Source organism: Epinephelus lanceolatus, chromosome 17 (assembly GCF_041903045.1).
Source record: "Epinephelus lanceolatus isolate andai-2023 chromosome 17, ASM4190304v1, whole genome shotgun sequence".
Classification (NCBI taxonomy): Eukaryota; Metazoa; Chordata; class Actinopteri; order Perciformes; family Serranidae; genus Epinephelus; species Epinephelus lanceolatus.
Genome location: NC_135750.1, coordinates 22,016,901 through 22,039,531, shown reverse-complemented (window position 1 = coordinate 22,039,531; position 22,631 = coordinate 22,016,901). Strand labels below are relative to the sequence as shown.

The 22,631-nt window shown below is 40.8% G+C and overlaps 2 protein-coding genes across 6 annotated transcripts; one reads left to right on the top strand and one right to left on the bottom strand.

Moving 5' to 3' along the window:
* The first annotated feature begins 2,789 nt into the window (after nucleotides 1-2,789).
* st3gal7 (ST3 beta-galactoside alpha-2,3-sialyltransferase 7) lies at nucleotides 2,790-9,310 on the top strand. The gene is made up of 8 exons (XM_033613745.2): nucleotides 2,790-2,941; nucleotides 3,165-3,330; nucleotides 3,415-3,541; nucleotides 3,625-3,962; nucleotides 5,476-5,662; nucleotides 5,820-5,960; nucleotides 6,281-6,430; nucleotides 7,278-9,310. Exons 2-8 carry the CDS (start codon nucleotides 3,182-3,184, stop codon nucleotides 7,362-7,364), a joined length of 1,179 nt encoding a protein of 392 aa, XP_033469636.1. The 5' UTR covers nucleotides 2,790-2,941; nucleotides 3,165-3,181; the 3' UTR covers nucleotides 7,365-9,310.
* hps1 (HPS1 biogenesis of lysosomal organelles complex 3 subunit 1) lies at nucleotides 7,758-22,079 on the bottom strand. 5 transcript variants are annotated; one of them, XM_078176343.1, is made up of 18 exons: nucleotides 21,674-22,079; nucleotides 18,215-18,405; nucleotides 17,982-18,116; nucleotides 17,426-17,568; nucleotides 16,720-16,828; nucleotides 15,147-15,307; nucleotides 14,923-15,025; nucleotides 14,737-14,821; nucleotides 14,591-14,649; nucleotides 14,312-14,479; nucleotides 13,927-14,106; nucleotides 12,178-12,254; nucleotides 11,944-12,081; nucleotides 11,670-11,734; nucleotides 11,355-11,500; nucleotides 8,682-8,795; nucleotides 8,510-8,592; nucleotides 7,758-8,431 (listed from the first exon to the last, which is right to left on the bottom strand). In XM_078176343.1, the coding sequence occupies exons 2-18, from the start codon at nucleotides 18,329-18,331 to the stop codon at nucleotides 8,266-8,268; spliced, it is 2,049 nt and encodes a 682-aa protein (XP_078032469.1). In that variant the 5' UTR covers nucleotides 18,332-18,405; nucleotides 21,674-22,079; the 3' UTR covers nucleotides 7,758-8,265. The 5 variants fall into 5 exon arrangements, with proteins under 5 accessions (XP_078032469.1, XP_078032468.1, XP_078032471.1 ...); XM_078176342.1 differs by having other exon boundaries at nucleotides 21,759-22,078; XM_078176345.1 differs by having other exon boundaries at nucleotides 7,758-8,428; nucleotides 21,759-22,078.
* Between the last annotated feature and the right edge of the window lie 552 nt (nucleotides 22,080-22,631).

Below are 22,631 nucleotides of genomic sequence, written 5' to 3'. Positions count from 1 at the left end.
CCACACACACACACACACACACACACACACACACACACACACACACATTCATATACAAGTACATCCAACCCTTCAGGCATGTCATGCCCCGGGTCATGAGCTGAGGGGACATTCATTCCACAAGCTCCTGGTTTTACTCACTCCCGTTGCTGCAACTGTCCATGCTCCTCTTTTACAGGAGTGCAACCCCCATAAACACACCGTTTTGAGGGATTATGTTATTTATAAAGTTTTCATTACTGCCAAGTGATACCTCGTAAATATCTGATTGCACACCAAACAATCAATCACGGTCCAGACCTTTACTTTGGAATTTTTTCCATCCATTTTATAGGTGTATCAAACTGAACACACATACATGCAGTGTTTTTGTTTTGGTGCATCTAAGCTTTGAGGCAAGGGTGTCAAACATACAGTGCATGTGCCAGAACCAGCCCACCACAGGGTCCAATCTGACCCACTGGATGACTTGTACTTGACTTTGCACACCTAATAGTGACAAACTTGTGAAGGTTAAGAGGTGCCAGATTTCAGCAGTATGTTTAACAGTGAGTAGCATTCTCATCCCCAGGGCGTCAAATACTGACGCTTTGTCACGCCCGTTGGCGTATGATATCGACACCAAAGGCATCCTTAACATGTTTAAGAGATGCAGCAGGCTTTTAACTAACTCCAATGTAAACCTATCCACTGCAATACTTGACACTGAGAGCAACTGATGTGTAAAGACCAAGAAAGTCTGCGTAGGTTGAGAGGGAGGGGAGGTGGAGGATGAATCAAACAAAACATAATGTTACATAATTGTCATGTGCTGACATCATTACCTCACTTTACATTATTATTGCACAACAAACACACTTCTTTTAACCCAAAAACATGATCATTTTTTTCTAGACCTCAAGTAGTTTTGCTGCCTAAACCTCACCACAACTGTTTCACCACCACACTAACCATATATTACAATATGTGTCAGCTGTGCGTCACATAGAGATGATAATGGGCGCCCTGTGTGTTGCTATGAGACAACAAGGGCTGTGACAAAGCACTGGTATTTGATGACGTGGGAAATGAGAGCAGACTAAAAATGCTGCTTTAGAGGTTCTTCAGAATTCTGGAAAAAAAACAATGAATATTTATTGTGGTCATATTTAAAGATATTAAACATTCTGCAAAGTTTTGTCAATCAGAAGCTTCAGTACAAGAGAATCTGTATCAAATTTCTATATCGTACTATCTTACTATATAATGACGAAAACTCTGTCTGTGGATGTGTCTGTGTCTCTGTTCCACGTTTTTCTCCTCAGTGACTTGGTCAATCCATGTGAAATTTGGCACAGTGGTAAAGGGTCATGGGAGGATGTGAATGAAGCAATATTACATCAATTGGCCAAAGGGGGGCGCTATAGCAACCAATTGAAATTTCAAACTTTGAATGGGCATATCTCATGCCCCGTATGTCGTAGAGACATGAAACTTTGCACAGAGATGCCTCTCCTCATGAGCAACAAATTTGCCTCAAGAACCCATACCTTCCGGTTGTACAGATTTTCCGCCATTTTGAATTTTTTGAAAAACACTTAAAATCAATCTCTTCCTAGGAAGTTTGACCGATCTGCATGAAACTGGGTGAACATAATCTAGGGACCAATATCTAAAGTTCCCTCTTGGCAAAAGTTGGAAAACTTACTAAAACTGAGCTTCTATAAGGCAATGAATATTGCGGAGGGCGTGGCTCATCACATAAAGGTGTATAACATCTCAAGGGTTTCACCGATCACCACGCAACTTTGTAGGCATATGACCACACATAATCTGAGGGGACCCCTCCATTATTGACCTGATCAAACAAAATGGGGGCGCTAGAGAGCTAATTTCTTATCTAGGCCTAACCGCCATATCGATTTTTACTAAACTTGGTCGATATGTAGGATGACTGGGGAAATTTAACTCTAATTGGCAACTGGGTGGCGCTATAACAACAGAAAAATGCTTAAAAATGGCTAAAATGCGACCGATCGCTGTGGCTCCCCCTGTGGACCAATGTTTTGTTTTTTTCTCTAATTTTTGGTATGACTAAGTCATGGTATGGTTTGCTGTACATAATCACGGAAACTGTCAGTGTGTCATTCTGTCAGTCAGTCATTCTGTGTGTCCCACGTTTTTCTACTCACTGACGTGGTCAGTCTATGTGAAACTGCACATAGGCATTGAGGATTGGCATAGGTAGAAGGTGACAAAGCTACCAATGGGTATGGACTAGATAAAACAATATTGGTGGAATCCTGTTGCTAAGGCACTGCCATAACTCTTGTGTTTTAATTGGTTTGTAGGGCAGTGGATAATTTAACCTGCTTCCTCAGTAGCTTCCACTTTAGTTTGATGTGGTGCACATGTGAAGACAGTGAGTAGCAGAGTGACTTAAGATATTTCACACTGTTCATAATCTGTTTTGTAAATGGATGAAGGAGTGTACATCTTTACACTAAAAGAAAGCACCTGGTCTGACCCACCTGAAATCAAACCAGGCTGTATGTGACCCATAAACTAAAATGACACCCCTGCTTTAAGGTTTCACCCAGTGTTTCTTTATCATGTTTTTTTCTCACACTGCATGTGTTTCCTGGACACTTCCCCTTCTGCTTGTTGACATTTACATAGAGATTTTTATTGGATGGGACAACTTGTCTCACACACACGCACACACACACACACACACACACACACACACACACACACACACACACACACACAAACCCTTATTTACATTCTCGCCAGGGTGTGACTGAGTGTTAATGCTTAACAGATGTTGAGGGAAGGGGCAGAGTTCAGTTGAGTAGGAAGAGGCATCAGCCATTTTAGCTGCACACAACATCGCTTTGCCCTCAAGCATGGAGCACAAGTGAAGTGACTTTTAAACATCAGCTTACGTCTCTACCAGGCTGTGAGTTATCTTGTTCATATTACTCAAACTGATGGTACATTTGATGCTTAAGTGTGTAGACACAGTTTAAAAATAGTTTCTGTTGACATGTGGCAACATGATACTCTTAAGCTCTGTGAATGATTTCATGCTGTTGTCAAGAAAGTGGTTCATTACATTTTTGTTGCATAATGAATTTGATTATAATCACTACTGTGAGTTTCATAATGTGTGTGTGTTTCAGGTGGAAGTACAGGTGCCATGGTGACGCTGAATCACTTGAGCGTGGAGGACCCAGACGATGGCTCCCCACTGCTGCCTGAGGCTGCAGAGGCTGCAACGCCAACGCCTGTCTTTCACAGACAGCGAGTGATCACCAAGACTGACTCCAGGGAATTTTTCCTCAGCAGGTGCATTTCTGCAGGCGCTGTATTTATTTTGTGGACCTGTTATTTAATGCTATAAAGCTGTTGGATTCTTTCTTTGCTGTGCAGGAGTGAGAACCTTGCCTTCAGTCTGGTGCTGCTGATCGGATGCTACTCAGCTATTCTGATTCCTGCGTATCTCCCTTCGAATAGAGCGGCAACTCTCAGTGATGACAACCTACATCCTAAAGATCTGGTACAAACACACAGCTTAGCAGTCATTTTGGAGCATGTCTTCACTCATACCAAACTTACTTCTATGTTTACCCCTCTCTTTAGATCTCACTGAATCGCTCAGCTTTCCTGCTGTCAGGCCCCTGTCAGCCTCGCTGGTGTCTGAACCACCTTAAGCCCTTGTCCTGTTCCGCAGGCCTTCTAGACATCCCTGTGTTTGTGCAGGGGGTCAGGCCTGTGCCCTGGGATCTGTCGCCTCCTCTGGGGCTCCAGGGCAGCGAAGAGCATCTGGCCCATGCTCTCGCATCTCTGCCTCAGCCTGGCCTGCCTCCATCACTGAGGAGCGAGGGCAGCTGCAGGCGATGCGTGGTGGTGGGCAATGGAGGGGTTCTTCACGGGAGCCATCTTGGATCCCATATAGATCAGTATGACATCATTATCAGGTATGTGCACCAGTGTTAGACAGACACAAGTGGATGGATATCTTACTACTGTGGTAGATTACAGAGGCTATTTTTAACCTATTGTGATGGACTTTTTCCTCAGCAGCCAAAAACTGAATGAGGTTAAAGGGACAGTTCACTCCAAATCAAATTACCTCTTACCTATTGTGCTTATCAGTCTAGATTGTTTTGGTGTGAGTTGCCGAATGTTGGAGGTATCAGCCAAAGAGATGTCTTCTCTTAAATACAGTGGAACTAGATGGCACTCAACATGTGGTGCTCAACACCAATGTCTCTTTCCAGAAACCATGACCTGGTTACTCAAGATAATCCACTGATTTTGTTGTGAGCAGTTTGATGTAGGAACTATTTTCTTTCTACTGAGCTACACCAGTTAAATGTATCGCCACACAGAGGGAAGAATGTGCTCATGGACGGGAGACTCATGGTCGTGACAATGTAAGATGTACACATTAATGGCGTCCTCTTCAGCTGAGTGTAGAGGTAAAAAGCGGTGCCTGGAAGTGGGCCTGTAGGCTCCCGACCTTGTCCTCCACTTGACTTCTCAGTTGCCCTTTGATGTCGATCTGGTACCTTGGATTCAGCTAAGTAAAACTCAAAGAAACACTGGAGACAGGCAGAATCCGATGCAATCGAGTTTAACGTGTTCACAAGCTTTAACACATACAACTCATCGAGTCAAGCTCCGGAGCAGGACTGAAGTTTCACTTTCTGAGCTGTCCCTTTTATGCTGGTGAAGATTCAAGAGAATCTCCACCTTCTTTCTTTAGCCCTTCCTACCTGAGCCCAAACCTATTGGTGGCCGGCCTTTTCGCTTTTGTCCAGACATGCCCGAACATGCCCAGGCATGTCTTAATGGTGTATCTTTTCCCCCCGGCCTATAAATCCCCAAACTCTCCCACCATTAGGTTGGAACTCAGGTTTACACTATTTTTAAAAAACATATGGAACTTGGGGTCCCCTATGCCTTCATGCAATATAATCCTTTAATGCGCATCAGGTAATACAAGCATTTGAGTATATGTGAGTTATCATTATACAGAGTACAATAGGCTATATTTGAATGTGTGTGTTCTTTAGCGTATGGATATAATGTGAACTCATATTATGAATACTTGGTTATATCTGACAGTGTTTTAACACATATAAATGCATCTCACTCAGTTTTATAAGAACTTATGCATAAAACATGGTTATATGATGGTTATATGGCTTTGTTTCTTGATCAATATATGCAGTATATCACTTTAACTGGATTAGGGATTATTTCTTACGCTACATGAGCTGAAATGTTAGCAAGCTCAGTGGTGCTAGGTGAGCTAGCAGTAGTTGTACACTTCCTCCAGCGCCATTACATGATTGATAAATAGCACTACAGGTAAGAGGAGAATATGTATTCCTGATTTTGGTGTGAACTGTCCCTTTAAAAGGCTTGAAGAAAGCACAGAAAGCATGATTAATTTCATACATACATTTTCATCTCTGTTACCAGGCTGAATAATGCTCCAGTGCCCGGCTTCGAGAAAGACGCTGGTTCTCACACCACCATCCGCCTGATTTACCCAGAGGGAGCACCTCGCTCTGCAAACGAGTACCAAAAGACCGCCATGGTTGCTCTGGTGGTCTTTAAGAGCCTGGACCTGGACTGGCTGACTTCTGTCATCACCAAGCAGCCTCTGGTAAGCCTACATCACAGGAACGGTTACACACAGAAATGGTGTCTTACATAAGCCACGAGTGTCACAGCAACTCATGCAGCAACACTACTATCGCATCATCACGCTCTCTGCCTCACACTACACGCTCTTCATCTCATGTGTTGTGTTTTTTTAATAGAGCTTCTGGTCCAAAATATGGTTCTGGAGGGAGGTGGTGGATAATATTCCCCTGAGACCAGAGAACTTCAGGATCCTGCACCCAGAGATTATTCACAAGACAGGACAGGTCCTGCAGAAATATGCTCTGAAACAGGGAAACGTGAGTTCTGACATGCTTTGCTCATGCTTCATTGTAAGCTTTCATACAATACTGCAAACAGACAAAAGAGGACTCCTAAAATAATTGTCCCTCTGTTTGGCCTAACCTGTCCTGAACAATATATGGACATGCCTGGCTCAGACGTGTATTGACTTTGCTATGGGCCTAGGGATTAAGGGAATGAAAAATGAGCACACACAGCCTTGAGTTCATGACATGCTTGTTCAGTTTATACACAATGCCCTTTATAATGGGCGTTTCTTACAGAAAATATTGTGTCATATTTAATGTTTATACTGGCATTTTCTCTCCTCATACAGATGGTGCCGACACTAGGTGCCAGTGCAGTGGTGATGGCTTTGCAGCTGTGTGACCAGGTGAGCCTGGCAGGGTTTGGGTACAACATGCAGCACCCAGAGGCCAGGCTGCACTACTACGAGAGCATACGCATGGGTGCAATGAAGGCTCAAGTAAGTTTGGATTACCAAACAGTGATGTATATATTTTTAAAGGGACAGGTCACCACAAAGTCAAAAATATATATCATTCCTCTTACCTGTAGTTCTGTTTATCGGTTAGATTGTTTTGGTGTGAGCTGTCGAGAGTTGGAGATGTCTGTTTTATTTCAAATATAATATATGGCACTTGGCTTGTGGTGCTCAGTGTCAAAAAAACATATTTGAAAAACTCAATCTCAGATAATTCAGACCTTGTTTTGAGCAGTTTTATGTAGGAACTATTTTCTTTCTACCAAACTACACCTGCCAAATGTATCACCGCAAGAAGGAAGCGTGCATCTATTGCTAGCTCACTTAGCACCACTGAGCTAGCTAACGTTACAGCTCACCGAGGAGGACGCTATTAATATTTCCATATCGCACTGTCAGGAGCATGAGCCTCTCGTCCATGAGTAGATTTACACTTCCTTCTGCACAGTGATACGTGTGGCAGGTGTAGTTCAGTAGAAGGAAAATAGTTCCTACCTGAAACTGCTCACAACAAGGTCTGTGGATTATCTTGAGTAACCAGGTCATGATTTCCGGAAAGAGACACTGATGTTGAGTTTATCAAATGTATTTTTGGGCGTTTTAAGCACCACAAGCTGAGTGACATCTTGTTTCATTATACTGGAGAGAAGGCAGACATCACTACGGCTGATATCTCCAACATTCAGCAACTCACACCAAAACAATCTAGACTGACAAAAAGCACTACAGGTAATTCATAATTTTTGATTTAGGGGTGAACTGTCCCTTTAAGACACACAACCCTTATGCTTTGATATATTCGTGGCTCATCTTTACCCTCATTATCCAGGTGGTGCATGACGTCAGCGCTGAGAAACTCTTCTTGAGGGACCTGGTGGCTGCAGGAGCTGTGACCGACCTCACAGGGGCTCTGTGAGTCAGCGGCGCAGAGGCTAATGATAACGTACTGAACTCTACATGCACTCCTCCTCCTCACTGTGAGCCAGTGTGGAGCCCTCCATAGCTGTGCCCTGCTGGAGAAGTCCCACACAGCGTGGATTGACCTTTAAAATGCTCACAGTCGCCGGGGCTGACTGACGAGCAAGCAAATTAAAGGTTAGACACGCTCAGGATTGCTGAGACTAACCTAAGAACACATCTTGTTTAAATTCAATGAACTTCTGTTACGAGCGTAGTAATCGTGTGTCATATGGATGGATAATTGTGTAATCACACATGGGAGCACGCTCAGTGGTCGGGTGGGTTTTGTAAATTGCAGTGGTCAGTGGTTCAAGTAGTTCCTTTTACAATGACTCAATAAACAAGTGAATGTACGTCTATGGATATTTATTTTCTCCCAAAAAATAATCTATATAAAGGGAGACACACAGTATTTCATGTTTCAAGGTATGACACTAACAGTAGTAAAGGCAACAGTGGACAGTATCTGCATTTTTTAAAAATTGATCAGCTGCAAATTTTAAAAAACATATACAGTATTACTATAAATAGGGAACAGGTCATAAATGAGTATTCAAAAATATATTACATAAATTAAGGCGTAATAATCCCATTACAATTCATACAAGACACATAAGAGTGCATAAGTGCACAGTGGCGTTCCAATGTGCTAATCCTAAGTGCCTCTAATAAACAACTTGTTCATGGCAGAATAAATAACCTTAAACACGATGAAAATGACAGAAGCATGAACACACAGGCAGTAGACGCAGAACATATCTACAGAGAGCAAGGGATTGTTTTCCTCAGTTCTTGGCAAAACAACAAACAAATACCTTGGCTACTGTGACTCAGCTACAGTAAGTGTGTGGGTGTGTCTACAGCAGAGGGTTGCGTGAAGGCTCCCACAGTTTGCTCGCCAGCTGTCTGCAGTGCTGGAGGATGATCTCGGTGGGGATGACCCCCAGGTGTACCGTCAGCAGCTCGTAGCACTTCACCACCTCACCCTGGTGGTTCTTGCTGTAGTACCGCAGCAGCTTCCTGCTAGACATAGAACTTCCTATAGCCAGCAGCACTTATGTGGAATAGTCACATCTGGTTTTGTCATGCACTGTTGTTTACCTGTAGTAGTCCCAGGCAAGCATCCCAATGGGGGCAGAGTCGTCAGGTAGGATGGGTATGTCTCCTGCTTCTAACTTATAGCCCTGATTGATCAAACATACATATTATATGATGTAATGAATGTTTAGTAGTTTATTACCACGTACTAAAACATAACATGCCGGTGACTTACTGTTTCATTTTCAAACCAGAGGAAGTAGCAGAAGTAGAAGTCTCCATCACGCAACGTGACAGTGGAGTAACCCTTCTGGAGATAGCGTCGTGTGATGCTGACGTGGCTCCACACCTTCAGGAAGGATTAGTAATAACAATAACATTTTTAAGTTGTATGCCCTCACTGTCAGTCTACCCTTGGAATAAAAAATGGTAAAGAGTATCGATATTTTTCAAGGTACTGTATGAAGTTAGACATTCCTGTATCATGACAACACTAAAGTTCACTAATAAAAATGTTATATGTCATTTGTTTAATTTGTACAAAACCTGAAGAGTAGAGTTTTACGGAGGTCATGTGTCGGACTATTTCTTGGTCATGAGCAGTAACTTCCTGGAGTTTCCATTGACTGCATTTCCATAGCAATATTTAAGTGATCTATAGCACATGGTCTAAAGCAGCGGTTCCCAACTGGTCCAGATTTCTCCTTAGTCAACAGCTCAAGGTCCACACAGTGTAATACATTCAGCATCATACTTGTGTTTGGCCATGTCATTGAGCAAGTCCGCTGTCTCTGTCAAGTGCCTGTCACTCACTCTACATCAGGAAACCCTATTTCAAAATAAAACGTCTGTGCTGGAAACTCACTGTACTGTAAATAAAAAGCGTTTTTTTTTTTTATATGTACTTGACACATTTGCAAGTTACTTGCGGTCCATTCAGAAAGGACCTATGACCCACTTTTAGACCACGACCCACCAGTTTGGAACAACTGGTCTAGTGTATGGGACAAGTCCATTTAAGGCATGTCCAGCTCCACTTTTGCTTGTTAAAGGGCCAGTGTGTAAAATGGGTTGAAAACAGTGACATCAGTGGTCAAATTCTAGATTGCAGGGCTCACTCACTCACCCCTCCCGTCGGGTAAATGACGGTGGCCTCGTAGGGACAAAAAGCCTTGTGCAGACATGAGTTTTTCAGGAGTAGGTCTATCTAGCGACGAGGTGAATGTTTATTTAGAAATCTAAACCATGTTACGATATTGTAATGAATCCCTCACGAGCAGGAGACCAGAGGAGCGTTCGGGGAAAAGGCCAGTTTATTTGAGCACTCCAAAAACTCCGGTAACACTCCAGGGGGTAGCACGTAAAAGACTCCGTCCCAAACTCGGACTCTTCTGGCGTAACACACACACTTCATACACACATACTTGTTTACAATACCAAGCGGGCACCCCCTCCCCTCTCTGCTCCACCAATCTCCAGCCCGCACACTGACTGACAGCGTAGCCTGTAAACAGAGCTCAGCTGTTTATTTAGCCTAGCAATATCTCCGGACTATAGTAGCTGCAATGGACGACTTTGAACGCGATTTTGAAGAGTTTCTTGTAGCGGACACAGATCCAGAGCCACACCTGTTTGAGCCGGAGCATACAGATGAGGAACTTGGATACTGAGCGGGCAAGAAGAGAGGCTGAATCCTCCGCTCCCATTTTGCTGCACAGAATGGGATTCGGTGCTACCATCGTTGGGGAGATGTATCACCAGGAGGAAAAGCGCCGCAGAGAGTGCATCACAAGGAGTGAAGTTGCGTCTTCTTTTCCTCGCAGATGACGTTCGGGTTCATTCTCTCCTGTTGCGTGGTAAGTGTGGTCCATTCGCAAACTTTATAACTAAAAAAACTTTTCACTACTCTCTATCTACAAACTACTAACACTCTCTGCTGTTTCCTCCTCCTTCTTCCTTCCTTCCTTCCGCTGTCTTCGTTGGTTTATTTATACACGCGAAACGCGTTCTCTGGCTGGCTGGATTGTCCGCTCGGTCTGCCGTACATACATGGTGGCGCAAGATGGCGACCTCTCTAAAGCAAGGCCCTTGCTATATATATATAAAAGCATAATTATAAGGCTACGAAAACCAAACGAATTTTATTTGATAGCGATCATACACTTGTATAAACATATTAATGGGTAGAATATTCAGATTCAGATTCAGATTTGACAATAAACCATGCCAAATATTACACACTGGCCCTTTAAATGGGGCTGAATCTTGGTGCCAAGTAGGGTGCAAGGGGGAGAGGGGTTGTATTTAGTCCAATAATTAATCATTGGGTGTATCATGAATTCAACCAATCAGTGTCATCTCCCATTCCCTTTAAAAGCCAGGTGCACCCTCACCTTACACACTGCTATTCATTGACATTGGAGCAGGTTTTTGTTGGTCAATGGTGCAATCGCTTTCTGCTGCCTTTAAATAGCAGTCAGCCAACAATGAGCCTGACCACACCTCATTTTAGGACCTACACACCCACGGGCGCACAGCTGGGCTTTAGTGCATTACTTAAAAAACATCAGTGTCTATGAAAATGACAACTGGCAGTAACAGTTGCTATGTGCAGTGCGCCACTTTGCACTGTGTGTAAGATAGGGCCACAGTCTTTATGCTAAGCTAAGCTAACCAACTGCTGGCTCCCACTACATGTAAGAGAGAGATAACCATTCTCATCAGGAGTATTACATTTGCAATTTAATGTAATAATCAAATAGTTAAATACTGCTGCTTTTTGAACAGAAATCAAGAACAAATTAAAGTTTGTCTTAAAGTACTTGTTAAGATGAACAGTTTCCGTTGTGCTCAGCAGTTTACTGCCATATTAATTGGTTTTAAGATGTGCGCTTGTTTTATGCTGTACCTTGTTTTTGATGAACTGAGCCACCGGCCCCTTCCCCAGCTCAGACGTGTTGCGCTCTGTGACGCTGAGCGATGGCGCAATCATCTGGCCCGTGGATCGGTCCACGCAGATAAAATGAATGAGGCCTGGGAAATCCTCCAGGTAAGTGAAATGAACTGGGTCAAGATCAATACTCAGGATAACAGTGTGTTATATTTCAGAAAGTTTTCTTGGCATATGAATGGTGTTAAAATATGCAGGCACTTTCAGAAGTATAACAATCTAACACACAACACAGCGTCACAGGAAGTAGGATTATTTTGTAGACAGGATATGACACCATGGTGATATTCCTCTTGCTTTTCACCAACAGGAAGTCTTTCCAGTCCATTAGTTTCTCTCTAGGAGACGGAGAAGGTGAGAGGAAAAGAGTAGATTAGAGAGACAGTGACAAAAATAAGACAGGAAGTGAAATAAGATACAGACGTGAACAATGAAGGATGGACTGTCTGGGAGGTTTGTGTGTACTAAAAACTAGTTTTAAAAAATGAAACTGATTCAGATTTTAAAAGTTAACGACAAAAACATGTCCTGGCTGACTGATACTCACTGCACCATGGTCTGGGCTCGTTCCTGCAGACCGGGGGAGAGACAGCGAGGAATGTCGGCTGGTCCAGATTCAACAAGAAAACACTGTCGGTAGATGCCACACAGCTGGGTCTTCATATTCTTACACCACAGGATCAGACTAAAACAAAAACATGAAGTTAATAATCATTCAAAGGATTGTATAGCAGCTTTGCTATGATGCATTTTGTCCAGCAGAGGGCTGCAGCAGACGTACTCTCTGTTGAACCCGGGTCCTCCTCTGGCGAAGGCTCGGTTCTTAAACTCCGTCCAGACGTTTTGTAACTGCGCAGACTGGATAGAAAACGAAGGACGGATAAGTAGATTTTACTTGGGAGTGTCTACGAGTATCAGACACTTAAATTTAATACTTTTAAAACCGTTCTGAGATCATTTTTAAACCAAATTTAAGACTGATTTTTGGACAAATCATTTTTTTCTATTAAAGCAATGCAGGTAAGTGTAAAGGTTAGTATCTCTGTATGGTTATTAGAGTGAGTTAGCTTAATCTACATTTTGCCAACAGATAAGTGTAAGTATAAAGTAAAAGAACAGTATCAGATTCAGGGGCAGGTTTAAAGATTTGTAACATCAGAAATCTGGACTTTCATGCAAAAAAGCTCGACTCATTTTGACAAAAAGAAATAAAAATATGTATCGAAGAAATTAGATGTTAATTAATGTTAATGTTTGTGGAAATTAAGACCTCACAAATACACATTTGAGACTATTTAATGACTTTTAAGACCAAATTCAGTTAATTTCTATTCAATTCAATTGAACTTTATTTATCCCAAAAGAAGTTATTGTGCCAGAGAATGCTTCAGATTACAGAAACAACAATTCAACATTCATAACCAGTAACAATCAGAACACACACTGGGCCCAATTTAAGAAACAATACAGTATTATATTATTATATGTAGTAAGAAAATTAAATTTAAGACATTAGAAGATTTTTTTTAGGATCTGCAGACACCCTGTGCTTGTCTAGGTCCAAAACCTGAGAATATTTTCATACAATTGCTCAAACTTATTTTTATAATATGCAAGGAACTGACCACTTTGGCTTTGGTTACTTTTTCTGTAAGGTGTTTTTACTGGATCTTTAGCTGAATCATTTAAGTTTGGAACAGTAAAACAAATCTTCCACAGTCACAGTCCAGACACTAAATATATATGTATTATACTGTGAACTGTTTCATTGTTGGTGAATGATACTGTAAAAACAAAGGCTGAGAGTTCAGTTTGTATTACAGCTGATAGAAAACTAGTTGCTATATTTTGAAGGGACAGTTCACTCCAAAATCAAAAGTACATATTCCATAATAATATTCCTTCTGCTCAGTGATACTGTTGGCGGGTGTAGTTCGGTAGAAAGAAATTAGTTCCCACATAAAACTCAGCTATATAGTGAGACATAGGGCTTCTGAGTTTATTGATGTTTGGGAAATGTTTTGGGAATTTGTAAAAAATGGTGACACAGCGATCATACACTTGTATAAACATATTAATGGGTAGAATATTCAGATTCAGATTCAGATTGACAATAAACCATGCCAAATATTACACACTGGCCCTTTAAAGATGCAAACAAATCTGAGGATAATGTGCTGCACCCCGTCCTAACTGTGTGCTTAGATTATTTTTTGTTTGTTTGTTTGTTTGTTTTACTGTATTAATATTACTACTATTGTTATTCATTTATTTTCATTTATGTATTTTTTACGATTATCATTATGATTACTTTTTTAATAACTATTATTTCTTTTTATATAATGCCATATATTCTAACTTGGGAGGGTTCGTATATGTTATGTGTAACGTGTTGAATGTTTAAAGTCAAACAATCTAGCGAGCGCATCTTGATGAGCTGTGAAAGCTTAATTTCAAAGCAGACAGTTGTTGGACATGTTGTGTAATGGTGCACAAACTGTTGGTTTACAACACACACAAAACCTCATACCTGTATCTCACTCTGCCCCAGGGCTTTGATGAATCTATCCAGTTTGCTGCGGATGTCGTGTATGGTCGGCTGGCCTCTTGTGGCTGCAGAACCCTCTAGACCTTCACTTAAACGTTTCTCCAGCTTGTCGAAGGCTTCCAAAAACGTATACACTGATATGGCCACTGCACTGGTGGGAATCTAACAGAGATAAAAAAAAAAATGCTTTAAGAGGGAAGCAAACACGTGTGTAGATACAGAGAACACTGCATTAAACTGTGGTTCAATAAATGTGTCACAAGTGTGCCCCCTACTGGCCAAACAGCCACAGCACGTGACGACCAAGAGGGAGGAAATATGAAAGCTAAATGATTACATACATGGATGTGTGTTGGTGTCCACAAACCTTAGTAAGCAGCACAAGTGTGATGCCGGGCCACAGTGGCAGACAGTACATGGCGTGAGGCATCATGGGATACAGCCCATCTTTCTGCGAGACCTCTAAGAAGACTCTGCGAGGGCTCGAAGGGTCAGGGGGAGGAACTTCGAGAGTCTGCAGGCTGTCCTCTGCCATCTGAAGACATTATCATTTCATCCAGTCAACGACCCAAACAATGTGACTTCTGTTGAATATTATGACACAGGACGGACGATGAGGGTCACACACAGAGGTATACACTCTCACCTGGACGTCTGGGTCCACAAACTCAAACACAGGGGTACTTCCTCTCACTGGCTTGTCTGCTGACACAAAAAAATTAACAGCTGTTGTTATAACATCACGAGAGAATGAAAAAAATACAAATACACAGCCTCTACTGCATCACCAACCTGAGCTGCTGGAGTCCCGGTCTGTAGGGGACGGCTCTGGCGTGTAAAAACTTTCAGGACCAGAGCCAGACGTACTCTCAACATCCTTCACAGACAAACACACAGAGACAGACGATAAACAATCAGAAACAAGGTGAACAACATGTCACAGTGTTGCTGTGTGAGCAGCTGTCAGCGCTTCTCTACCTCAGGATTCGGCTCATCCAGGTCTACGTTGCTAGGATACATATTCTGTGCCATGATGATGAGGGCCAGCAGGTCTGAGGTGGAGAGTGTGCTCGCGCTGCGGCTATAATGAGCACAGGAACACAGAGACGGCATACTTTATAAATAAATCTGAAAAAAGGTTGTGAATAAAAATTAGTGGAAGTTATGGGATGAATGCGGAGGTTTTACAGACATGTGTGTACCTGGAGTAGAAGGCCAGCAGTTTAGTGTGAACCAGGATGAAGGCGTGCAGCACCTCCTCTCCTGCTCGCTCCACGCTGCTGTTGAGCTGCTGCACTAAGCGGCGCTCCAGGAACTCGATGCACTGCTCGCACAGCGTGGGGTGGATCAGCCTCTCCACCGCCTGAGAGAGGGAGGAGACGACACGAGGACGTGGGTGATAATGACAACACGCTGGCTTTTCAAATGTTAGAGTGTATGTGATGACGTGTGTATCTAAGAGAGAGAGAACTGAAGAATAGCTGGCATGTCAAGTTTCTTTTTTATTTTTGATTCATTCACCTAAAAATTACTTTGACAAGACAAAGCACTCGTATAAAGTATAAATAAGTATAAATAAAAAAATAATTAAAATAAAAAAAATATATAAATCAATTCAAATAGATGTACAAGAAAATAACTTTAAAGAGGAACAGGGATGAGGAAGGTAATTTGTCAAATTGTTAAAGCTATAACCTGATTGACCGAGGGTGGATTTCTGCACTGTGCATAAATACCTATCCGACTAATAACAATAACAATAATTACTATACAAAAAATTGTTAGTTGTATACGTGTTACATTTTGAGTAAGCTGTTATAGAGAACGGGTAGGACAACAGAAGCGTATACTGCTGACTCTTTTTTTGGATATTTAAATATTTAATACTTAATTGTGTTGTTTATGAGACTTTGTATATCAAGAGTTTGCTTTAGGATTACTGTTCATTTTATTAATCATTCTTGTTTTTTTTTAATTTTATTTATTTATTTTTTTACATATTCTAAATAGATAAAACTAAAAACCAAAACTAAACTAAATTAAAAGTGGGTTTTTCTAATTAGAATAATCCAAAAAAAAAAATATATATATATATATATATATATATATATATTTAAAACCATGTCTACATTTTTAGGTTAACAACTTAAATTTTATTTAAAAAAACAAACAAACAAAAAAACAACTAAAAAGAAAATTTTGAAAAGTGTAGGGAGCCGACAGATAGTAATAAAATAAAACAATAGCTTGAAGCTGTTTCTGCCATCTAGTGGTTTGAGTTTTTACATCCTAACCCTGATGAAGCAAAGCACCAACGATAGTCAGGGCTGCACTAATAAATTATGTGACTCAAAAATATAATAATTTAAATGGCTGTTTACAAATGCACCAAACTGTAAGGCTGATGGAAACAAAGACACAAATATCTTGTTGAGCAAAAAAAAAAAACAAAAAAAAACAAAACAAAACACACTAACACTACAAATATGAATAATTAAATATATCACAGATACATCTTCACACAACACCTACACAATAATATCTGTGCATTATCATAACACTGTGAGCTCTATAAGGTGTCTGGTGTTGTTGTCGGGGAACAAAGATATCAGCTTGGATCTGTACTCTGTAGTCTGCACTCTGCTATAAAGCTGTGTCTTTTAGTTTTGTCTTGTCTCCGTACATCAGTAATCTGGTGAGGGAAACATTTGCAGAATAAAATCTATACCAAACCTAATAAGAAGGTCTGCTGTATGAAGAAGTAATGCACTGCACCTCCACTAAGAAGCTCTGGTCGTTCTCTCGGAGGTGACTGTAGGTCTCCAGCAGACTCTGGAGATGCTTCCACAGCCTCGCTCTCTGCTCCGTGTCCTGAGGACGCAGTCTGGTGACAAACAGCACATAGAGTCACATATGTCAACCAGATGTTGCGTTAAAAATAGAGGGAAATTATTTGTGTGTGGTTTTATTTGTGTGTCGCTTTGTTTATTGATCATTTATCTTGTTATATACAAAATAAATGCAGAAAAAAAATCTGTATTTTAAGATCAAAATCGGAGTATTTCTCTGTCTGTAAATCCAGTTACAGCAGTCTGAAATGTTTGATGACTCATCCTGCTCTCAGGGGCAATTATTCATCCAATTGAAGGAGACCATAGGTGACAAACTAGCCACACCGGTCATATAAAACTGCACTTCACTGTTAATAGGTTGTAGCAGGTAACTGGTTGCTAACAGATCTGTGTTTGGATCTCTGAGCACAAAGGTTTGCCCACAGTTGGAGACAGCAGTCGCTGTAGCTCCATGTTGCGCTAAGCTCTTAGCCTGCCCACTTTTTAACAGTCCAATAAAATGTGCCATGTTGTAACTGTACACCGCTCAAATATCCTGTTTCACTGGGAAATGTGTCTCAGTACAGACGCCATTTCACAAGACTTTAAATCTGCCCAGTGTCAAGAAGAAACAGGACAAACTGTCTTACTCTTTCCTGAGGAGGTTACTGCTGAGGGTGACCATGCCAAACATGACCTCGATCAACTTCTTCATCACGTAGATCTTCCTCCTCAGGTCATCCTCTCCCTCCTCCCCGTCTCCATTCACAGCAATGTAGAGACACTCGTCAAACTGAGGAGGAAACAAAATGACCCAGTTAGCGTGCACTGCCCCCTGAATGAAAACTAAGTGAAGATGGTTGTATTAAACTCTTCCCTTAGGGATAAAAAAAATTTGCATGTCAAAGACATAAAAAGGTGCTGATGATGAATGGACCCGAAAGATGTTGAGCACATCACGCGCTGCACAAGGACAAAGCCCGGTTTGATTCCTTAACAAGACTCACATGACGCTTCACTGTAAGAGAGGCCGGCATTCAAGGCAAAGTTCAAGAATGCAGGAATCTGCTTTACACATGACGGGATTTCAAAACCAGGTCAAAAGAAGTATTAAAATCACATTCAGTTTATTTTGTATTGCATATAGGTGGGAAACTAATCTGGGGATTTATGCCAGGGTGACACCATCTTATATATTTGAACTACCTGGTGCAGGACGTAGATGTGGTTGTTTTCTGTAGTGAAGCACGTGTAGCTGTCACCCAGCCTGTCCACCATGGTGCTGCAGGAGATGATGATGGGGGCGAATAGAGTGCTGATGCTGTCCTCGAAGGCCGGGAGCTGAGCATTAATACAAATAATGGAAAGAATAACAGTTATTCTAACAGCTACAGGAGGACAGTTAAAAAGCACACACACTGTATCTGTTCTCTCCTCACCCCCTGGCCCTCCTCCTGAGACGCCCCATACTGCTCCTGGACGTTCTGCTGGAATTCTGGGTCGGTCCAGTGGAAGAGGACCTCAGCGCTCTCATTGCCTATCAGCAGACACTTCATCTGGACCACAGACGCACTCCTGTCCCGCTTCACTTGGGTGTCCTATTTACTCCGACCACTCCACGTGCATTATGCTAGAGAGAAACACAGGCCTAGTTATGGGAAACTCTTTCTCACACTCTACAGCTCTTTTGACCTAAAATAAACAGAACCTAAGAGCTGATATTTTATCACTGACAACCTCTGCTGACAGCACAGATTAAAAAGTTAGGTCAGTTAGGTTAGGTCAACACTGTCAGGACTGCATGACACTATCAGTCAGAGCAGATATAAGAGTCCACCTCAGGAGATATACTCTTATTCTCCTCACGAAAAGATTTTTAAAACGACTTATAAGCGTTCTGGGTCATCTTTGGAGATTAGTGAGATCAGACTGAATTTGAAGATAACTGGGTGACTGAGCTCTGTGAACTTACTGCCCTCTGAAATCGGCTTACTCAAAAAAGAAAAAAAACTCAAAGGCTTAATGCCTTTATACGAAATCTACAATCCTTTAAATTCAGCACAGAGTGCATTATAGTTCCTTTTAAGAGCTCTTTGTATTGACTTCATTTGTATCACAGAAAGCTCCATTTACAAATATGTTTAATTCTACTTTTCTTTTTATGGCACTTTCTACTGTACTTTTTAATCCACAACATTTATCCGACAGCTTTAGTTACTAGTTACCGCTCAAATAAAGATTTTTTTGCATGCAAAACATATGAATAGTTTTTAAATATCATGTTTTCTTGCAGATTAAAGCGCCAAACATTAAATACAAATGCTGCTGAAACAATTAGTCAACTAACAGAGAATTAAAGGGCAACTATTTTCAGAATTTAAGTCATTTTCCTGTAAAAACATATAAAGGCAGAGTCACACATGTCACTATATGCAGTGTTGGAATGTAACTAAGTACATTTATTCAAGTACTGTACTTGGAGCAATTTTTAAGTACTTGTATTTTTCTTTGCATGGCACCTTCTACTCCTGCACCACAACATTTCAGAGGGACATACTGTACTTTTTAATCCACAGCATTTACCTGACAGCTTAGTTACTAGTTACCTAATGAATTAAGATTTTTTTTGCATGCAAATCAAATTTTTGTTTTTGTAAACTCTTTATTTAAAGTATTTTTAAATTTAAATTTTTAGACAAAACATTTAGTGCAAAGTATTAAGTTAAGTATTCACAAGTCCACGTGTTAAATGTTCTTTTATAGTCCAGACATTCACGGTGAAGCTGCGTCCATTTCCTCTGAAATAAAGACAATCCATTTTTTACATTGTCTAAAGGAATACTGCTCCTCCAGACCTCAGGGGGAAAGTCATCTTTCCATGATAAAGATCTCCTTGATCATGTCCATCCATTGTTCGAGGCTTGGAGGCTCAGTTGTTGTCATCGCCTTCTTGTTGACAATGAACTGATTTTACACAGATGCCAATCCTTTTCATCTTTTCCATATCATGTCCTCCCTTATTGTTCCTTTGCCTTTAATGTCTTTAATGCCTTTAATCACTTTGGGCTCTGGATTATTGTGACAGCATTTCTCCCTATTTTAAGATTTTTTTACAAACCAAACTATTGTGGAGAAAATAAACAGCAGAATAATTCATAATGACAATAATCATTAGTTGCCGTCTGATACAAAATAGATGGCTCTACTAATCAACTCAGCCTACAACAGTAAAATCCTGCTTTTACATTAATGTGAGAGTAATAATAATCTAGTATCAGTGTAAAACTCACATTTTTTGCATTGAGTACTTTTACTTTAATACTTTAAGTACATTTTCCTGATCATACTTACACAGGGTGCAGTCAGGTAATGTGGGACAAAACATGAAGCTAAAATGGGACATTTTTCTGAGGTGAATGTTTTCAGCCGACCAGGTGCCATAAAAATCATGACTTGTACTACAGTGTGCCACCCTGTCATATTACAGACATATTTAATATTTTTGTCCATAAAATATTCATAAATTGATTCAGCTAGGGATGCACAGTAATAATATCAGAATCGGCCAACGTGCTTTTTCTTATTTTGCACAATACATAAATATTACATACATTGAAAGTATTGTATTTCATGTCTCCATCTAGTGGTGGGCCATCATGATGAGAGTATGCAGGAATAATATCATGTTAATTCCACTACAGAAGAGATTTGATGATCACTGAAATTAGGTGGGGAAAAAAGTGGATATATATCGATATCGGTTATCGGCCAAATAAGCTGATATATATCAGATACTGGCAAAAAATCCAATATCGTGCATCCCTAGATTCAGCCATTTAACACTTTTCCACCATTTATGTCAGAATGCTTCCCTGCCATTGACGAGATACAGCACTGCCATGTCCAACTGCACTAAAATGCCGATGCCCACAGAAAAGTTTACGTTTGCGCGAGCCGTGGAGAAGTTGATGGACTCAGACTCCAACAATTCTTGTTGTGATCAACATTCTGTATCAGATTTGGACGAAGAAGCAATCGAGTTAGGTGGGACAAAACAGAATCTCCATTACGGTGACAATGACACATGGACAATACGACCACAGAACACTGAACGATGACTGAACGTGAAACGTGTTTCGCTATACCTCAAGGAGAATATTATCTTCATTATTATTACTATTGTTATTTTCATTTATACAATTCAAACTGACATAAGGAAATGAGAAAAACAAAAAAAGTAAATGTGAAATTGATTTTGTTCTTGGACAAAAATGCATTTTTTTCCTCAGCTTTTTGTTTAAAATGTTTTTTTATAAAAAATGCACAAATTCAAATGTTTTTTTTTTGTGTGTTAAAAAACAGAAGGTCATCTTTAGTTTCATACTGTTCACATAGTCATAGAAAAAATGTATCTGTGGGTCTTGAAAGATTAGTGAATATGATTTTAAAAATGCTGGAGGTGGCTGGCAACTTAAAATAACACTCTGGCGGGGAAAGTGTTAAAACAAACACGACTGTCCCATTTTACCTGAACACATCATCAGACTGAGGCAGGGGTTCTTGATGTGTTTGAGGGTCCAAAGTTGCTAAATTTTTTTACTTGTAAAATATGTCCTTTATAGAAATATAGCAGAGATCCGTAATGAATTATAAAAATAACACTTTGGGTAGTCTGTAGAAAAATGTCCCAGTTTACCTGACGTCACCATACTTTAAGGCAGAGTATTCTTACAGTGTGGTATTAAAGGATCTCAACACTTCCCATATGAGCCTGTACGTAGGTCACATCACACATCAGCTGATGTCAAAGCTCAACAACTGAATATATTTTTTAATCATCATGAATCTGTTCCGGTCCGTAAACTACACCCCGTGTTTTACCAAAAGCTTCAACTTACTTCCTCTTGTTAAACTTTTAACTTCCTTGATGAAGCTCACGGCTCATGTAGAGAACACACAGTTACAGTCCATGCCACAACTTACTGTGTGTGTCCTGTGTCCGATGATCCTGCATCTCAGCCTGTGTTTGTCTCTGTTGTCCAAAACCTTCAGCCCCGCTCAGCTCGTGGATGTTTGCATCGCTGCTGCTGCTGCTGTCTCAACCCAACCTGCTTCCTCCTGCAGCTCCCACGAGTCATGTGACATCAGCAGCCGGAATTGTGTGCTGATCTGGAAACAGAAAGAGATAACAAGCCACAGAGGAGGTGTCCTGTTAGACTGCTCCTAGCTATGTGTTAGTGGTAAATGTTCTCCTCAATGGGCTGTGTCTCTGCTGGAGCACCCTGATGATCAGTAAGGCAGGAAAGAGATCACGTGCTGGTGTCAGTGGGGCACATGACTGAGAGGCTGTGTGCACACAATAGTCTGGTATCTGAGGAATGCAGTTTAACATAGTTGAGATTTGGATCAGACATGTGGGGCAACTCTCTAAGAAAGTGGGCCTAATTCTTCCTAATCTTTTAAAGTTACAGGGACACAAAACAAAATCTGAAAACACAATATGTAGATCACAATAATACAAAGACTGATGCCTGTGGGCTCTATTACAGTCATTTTTAGGTTCATACTTGATGCTAGAACACATTTACATGCTTTAATAGTCAAAAAACACGTTATTTTTCTCATACTGTCTGTCCTGATATACCTATATTCACCTGTCTGAAACACAGAGTTTTAGCACCTGTCTCTTTAAGCCTCTTCCTCATCTGCACTCTCCTGTGTATTCCAACACTCCTACAACCATAATTATAATAAACTTCATTCATGCAGCACCTTTCACCGAATAAAAGACAAAGCAAATAAAATAAGATAGAAGCAATATAAACAGAATACACAAAACAGAGTAAAACACAAATT

Bases quoted from the DNA above. Each gene is read 5' to 3' on its own strand.
- hps1 (XM_078176343.1), bottom strand. From the start codon at position 18,331: ATGAAGTGTCTGCTGATAGGCAATGAGAGCGCTGAGGTCCTCTTCCAC. The intron at 18,117-18,214 runs GTGAGGAGAGAA...ATTAATGCTCAG, and splicing joins CTCAGGAGGAGGGCCAGGGG to CTCCCGGCCTTCGAGGACAG. The intron at 15,026-15,146 runs GTACACACATGT...TGCTCATTATAG, and splicing joins CTGCTGGCCTTCTACTCCAG to CCGCAGCGCGAGCACACTCT.
- st3gal7 (XM_033613745.2), top strand. From the start codon at position 3,182: ATGGTGACGCTGAATCACTTGAGCGTGGAGGACCCAGACGATGGCTCC. The intron at 3,331-3,414 runs GTGCATTTCTGC...TTTGCTGTGCAG, and splicing joins AGGGAATTTTTCCTCAGCAG to GAGTGAGAACCTTGCCTTCA. The intron at 3,542-3,624 runs GTACAAACACAC...CCCTCTCTTTAG, and splicing joins ACCTACATCCTAAAGATCTG to ATCTCACTGAATCGCTCAGC.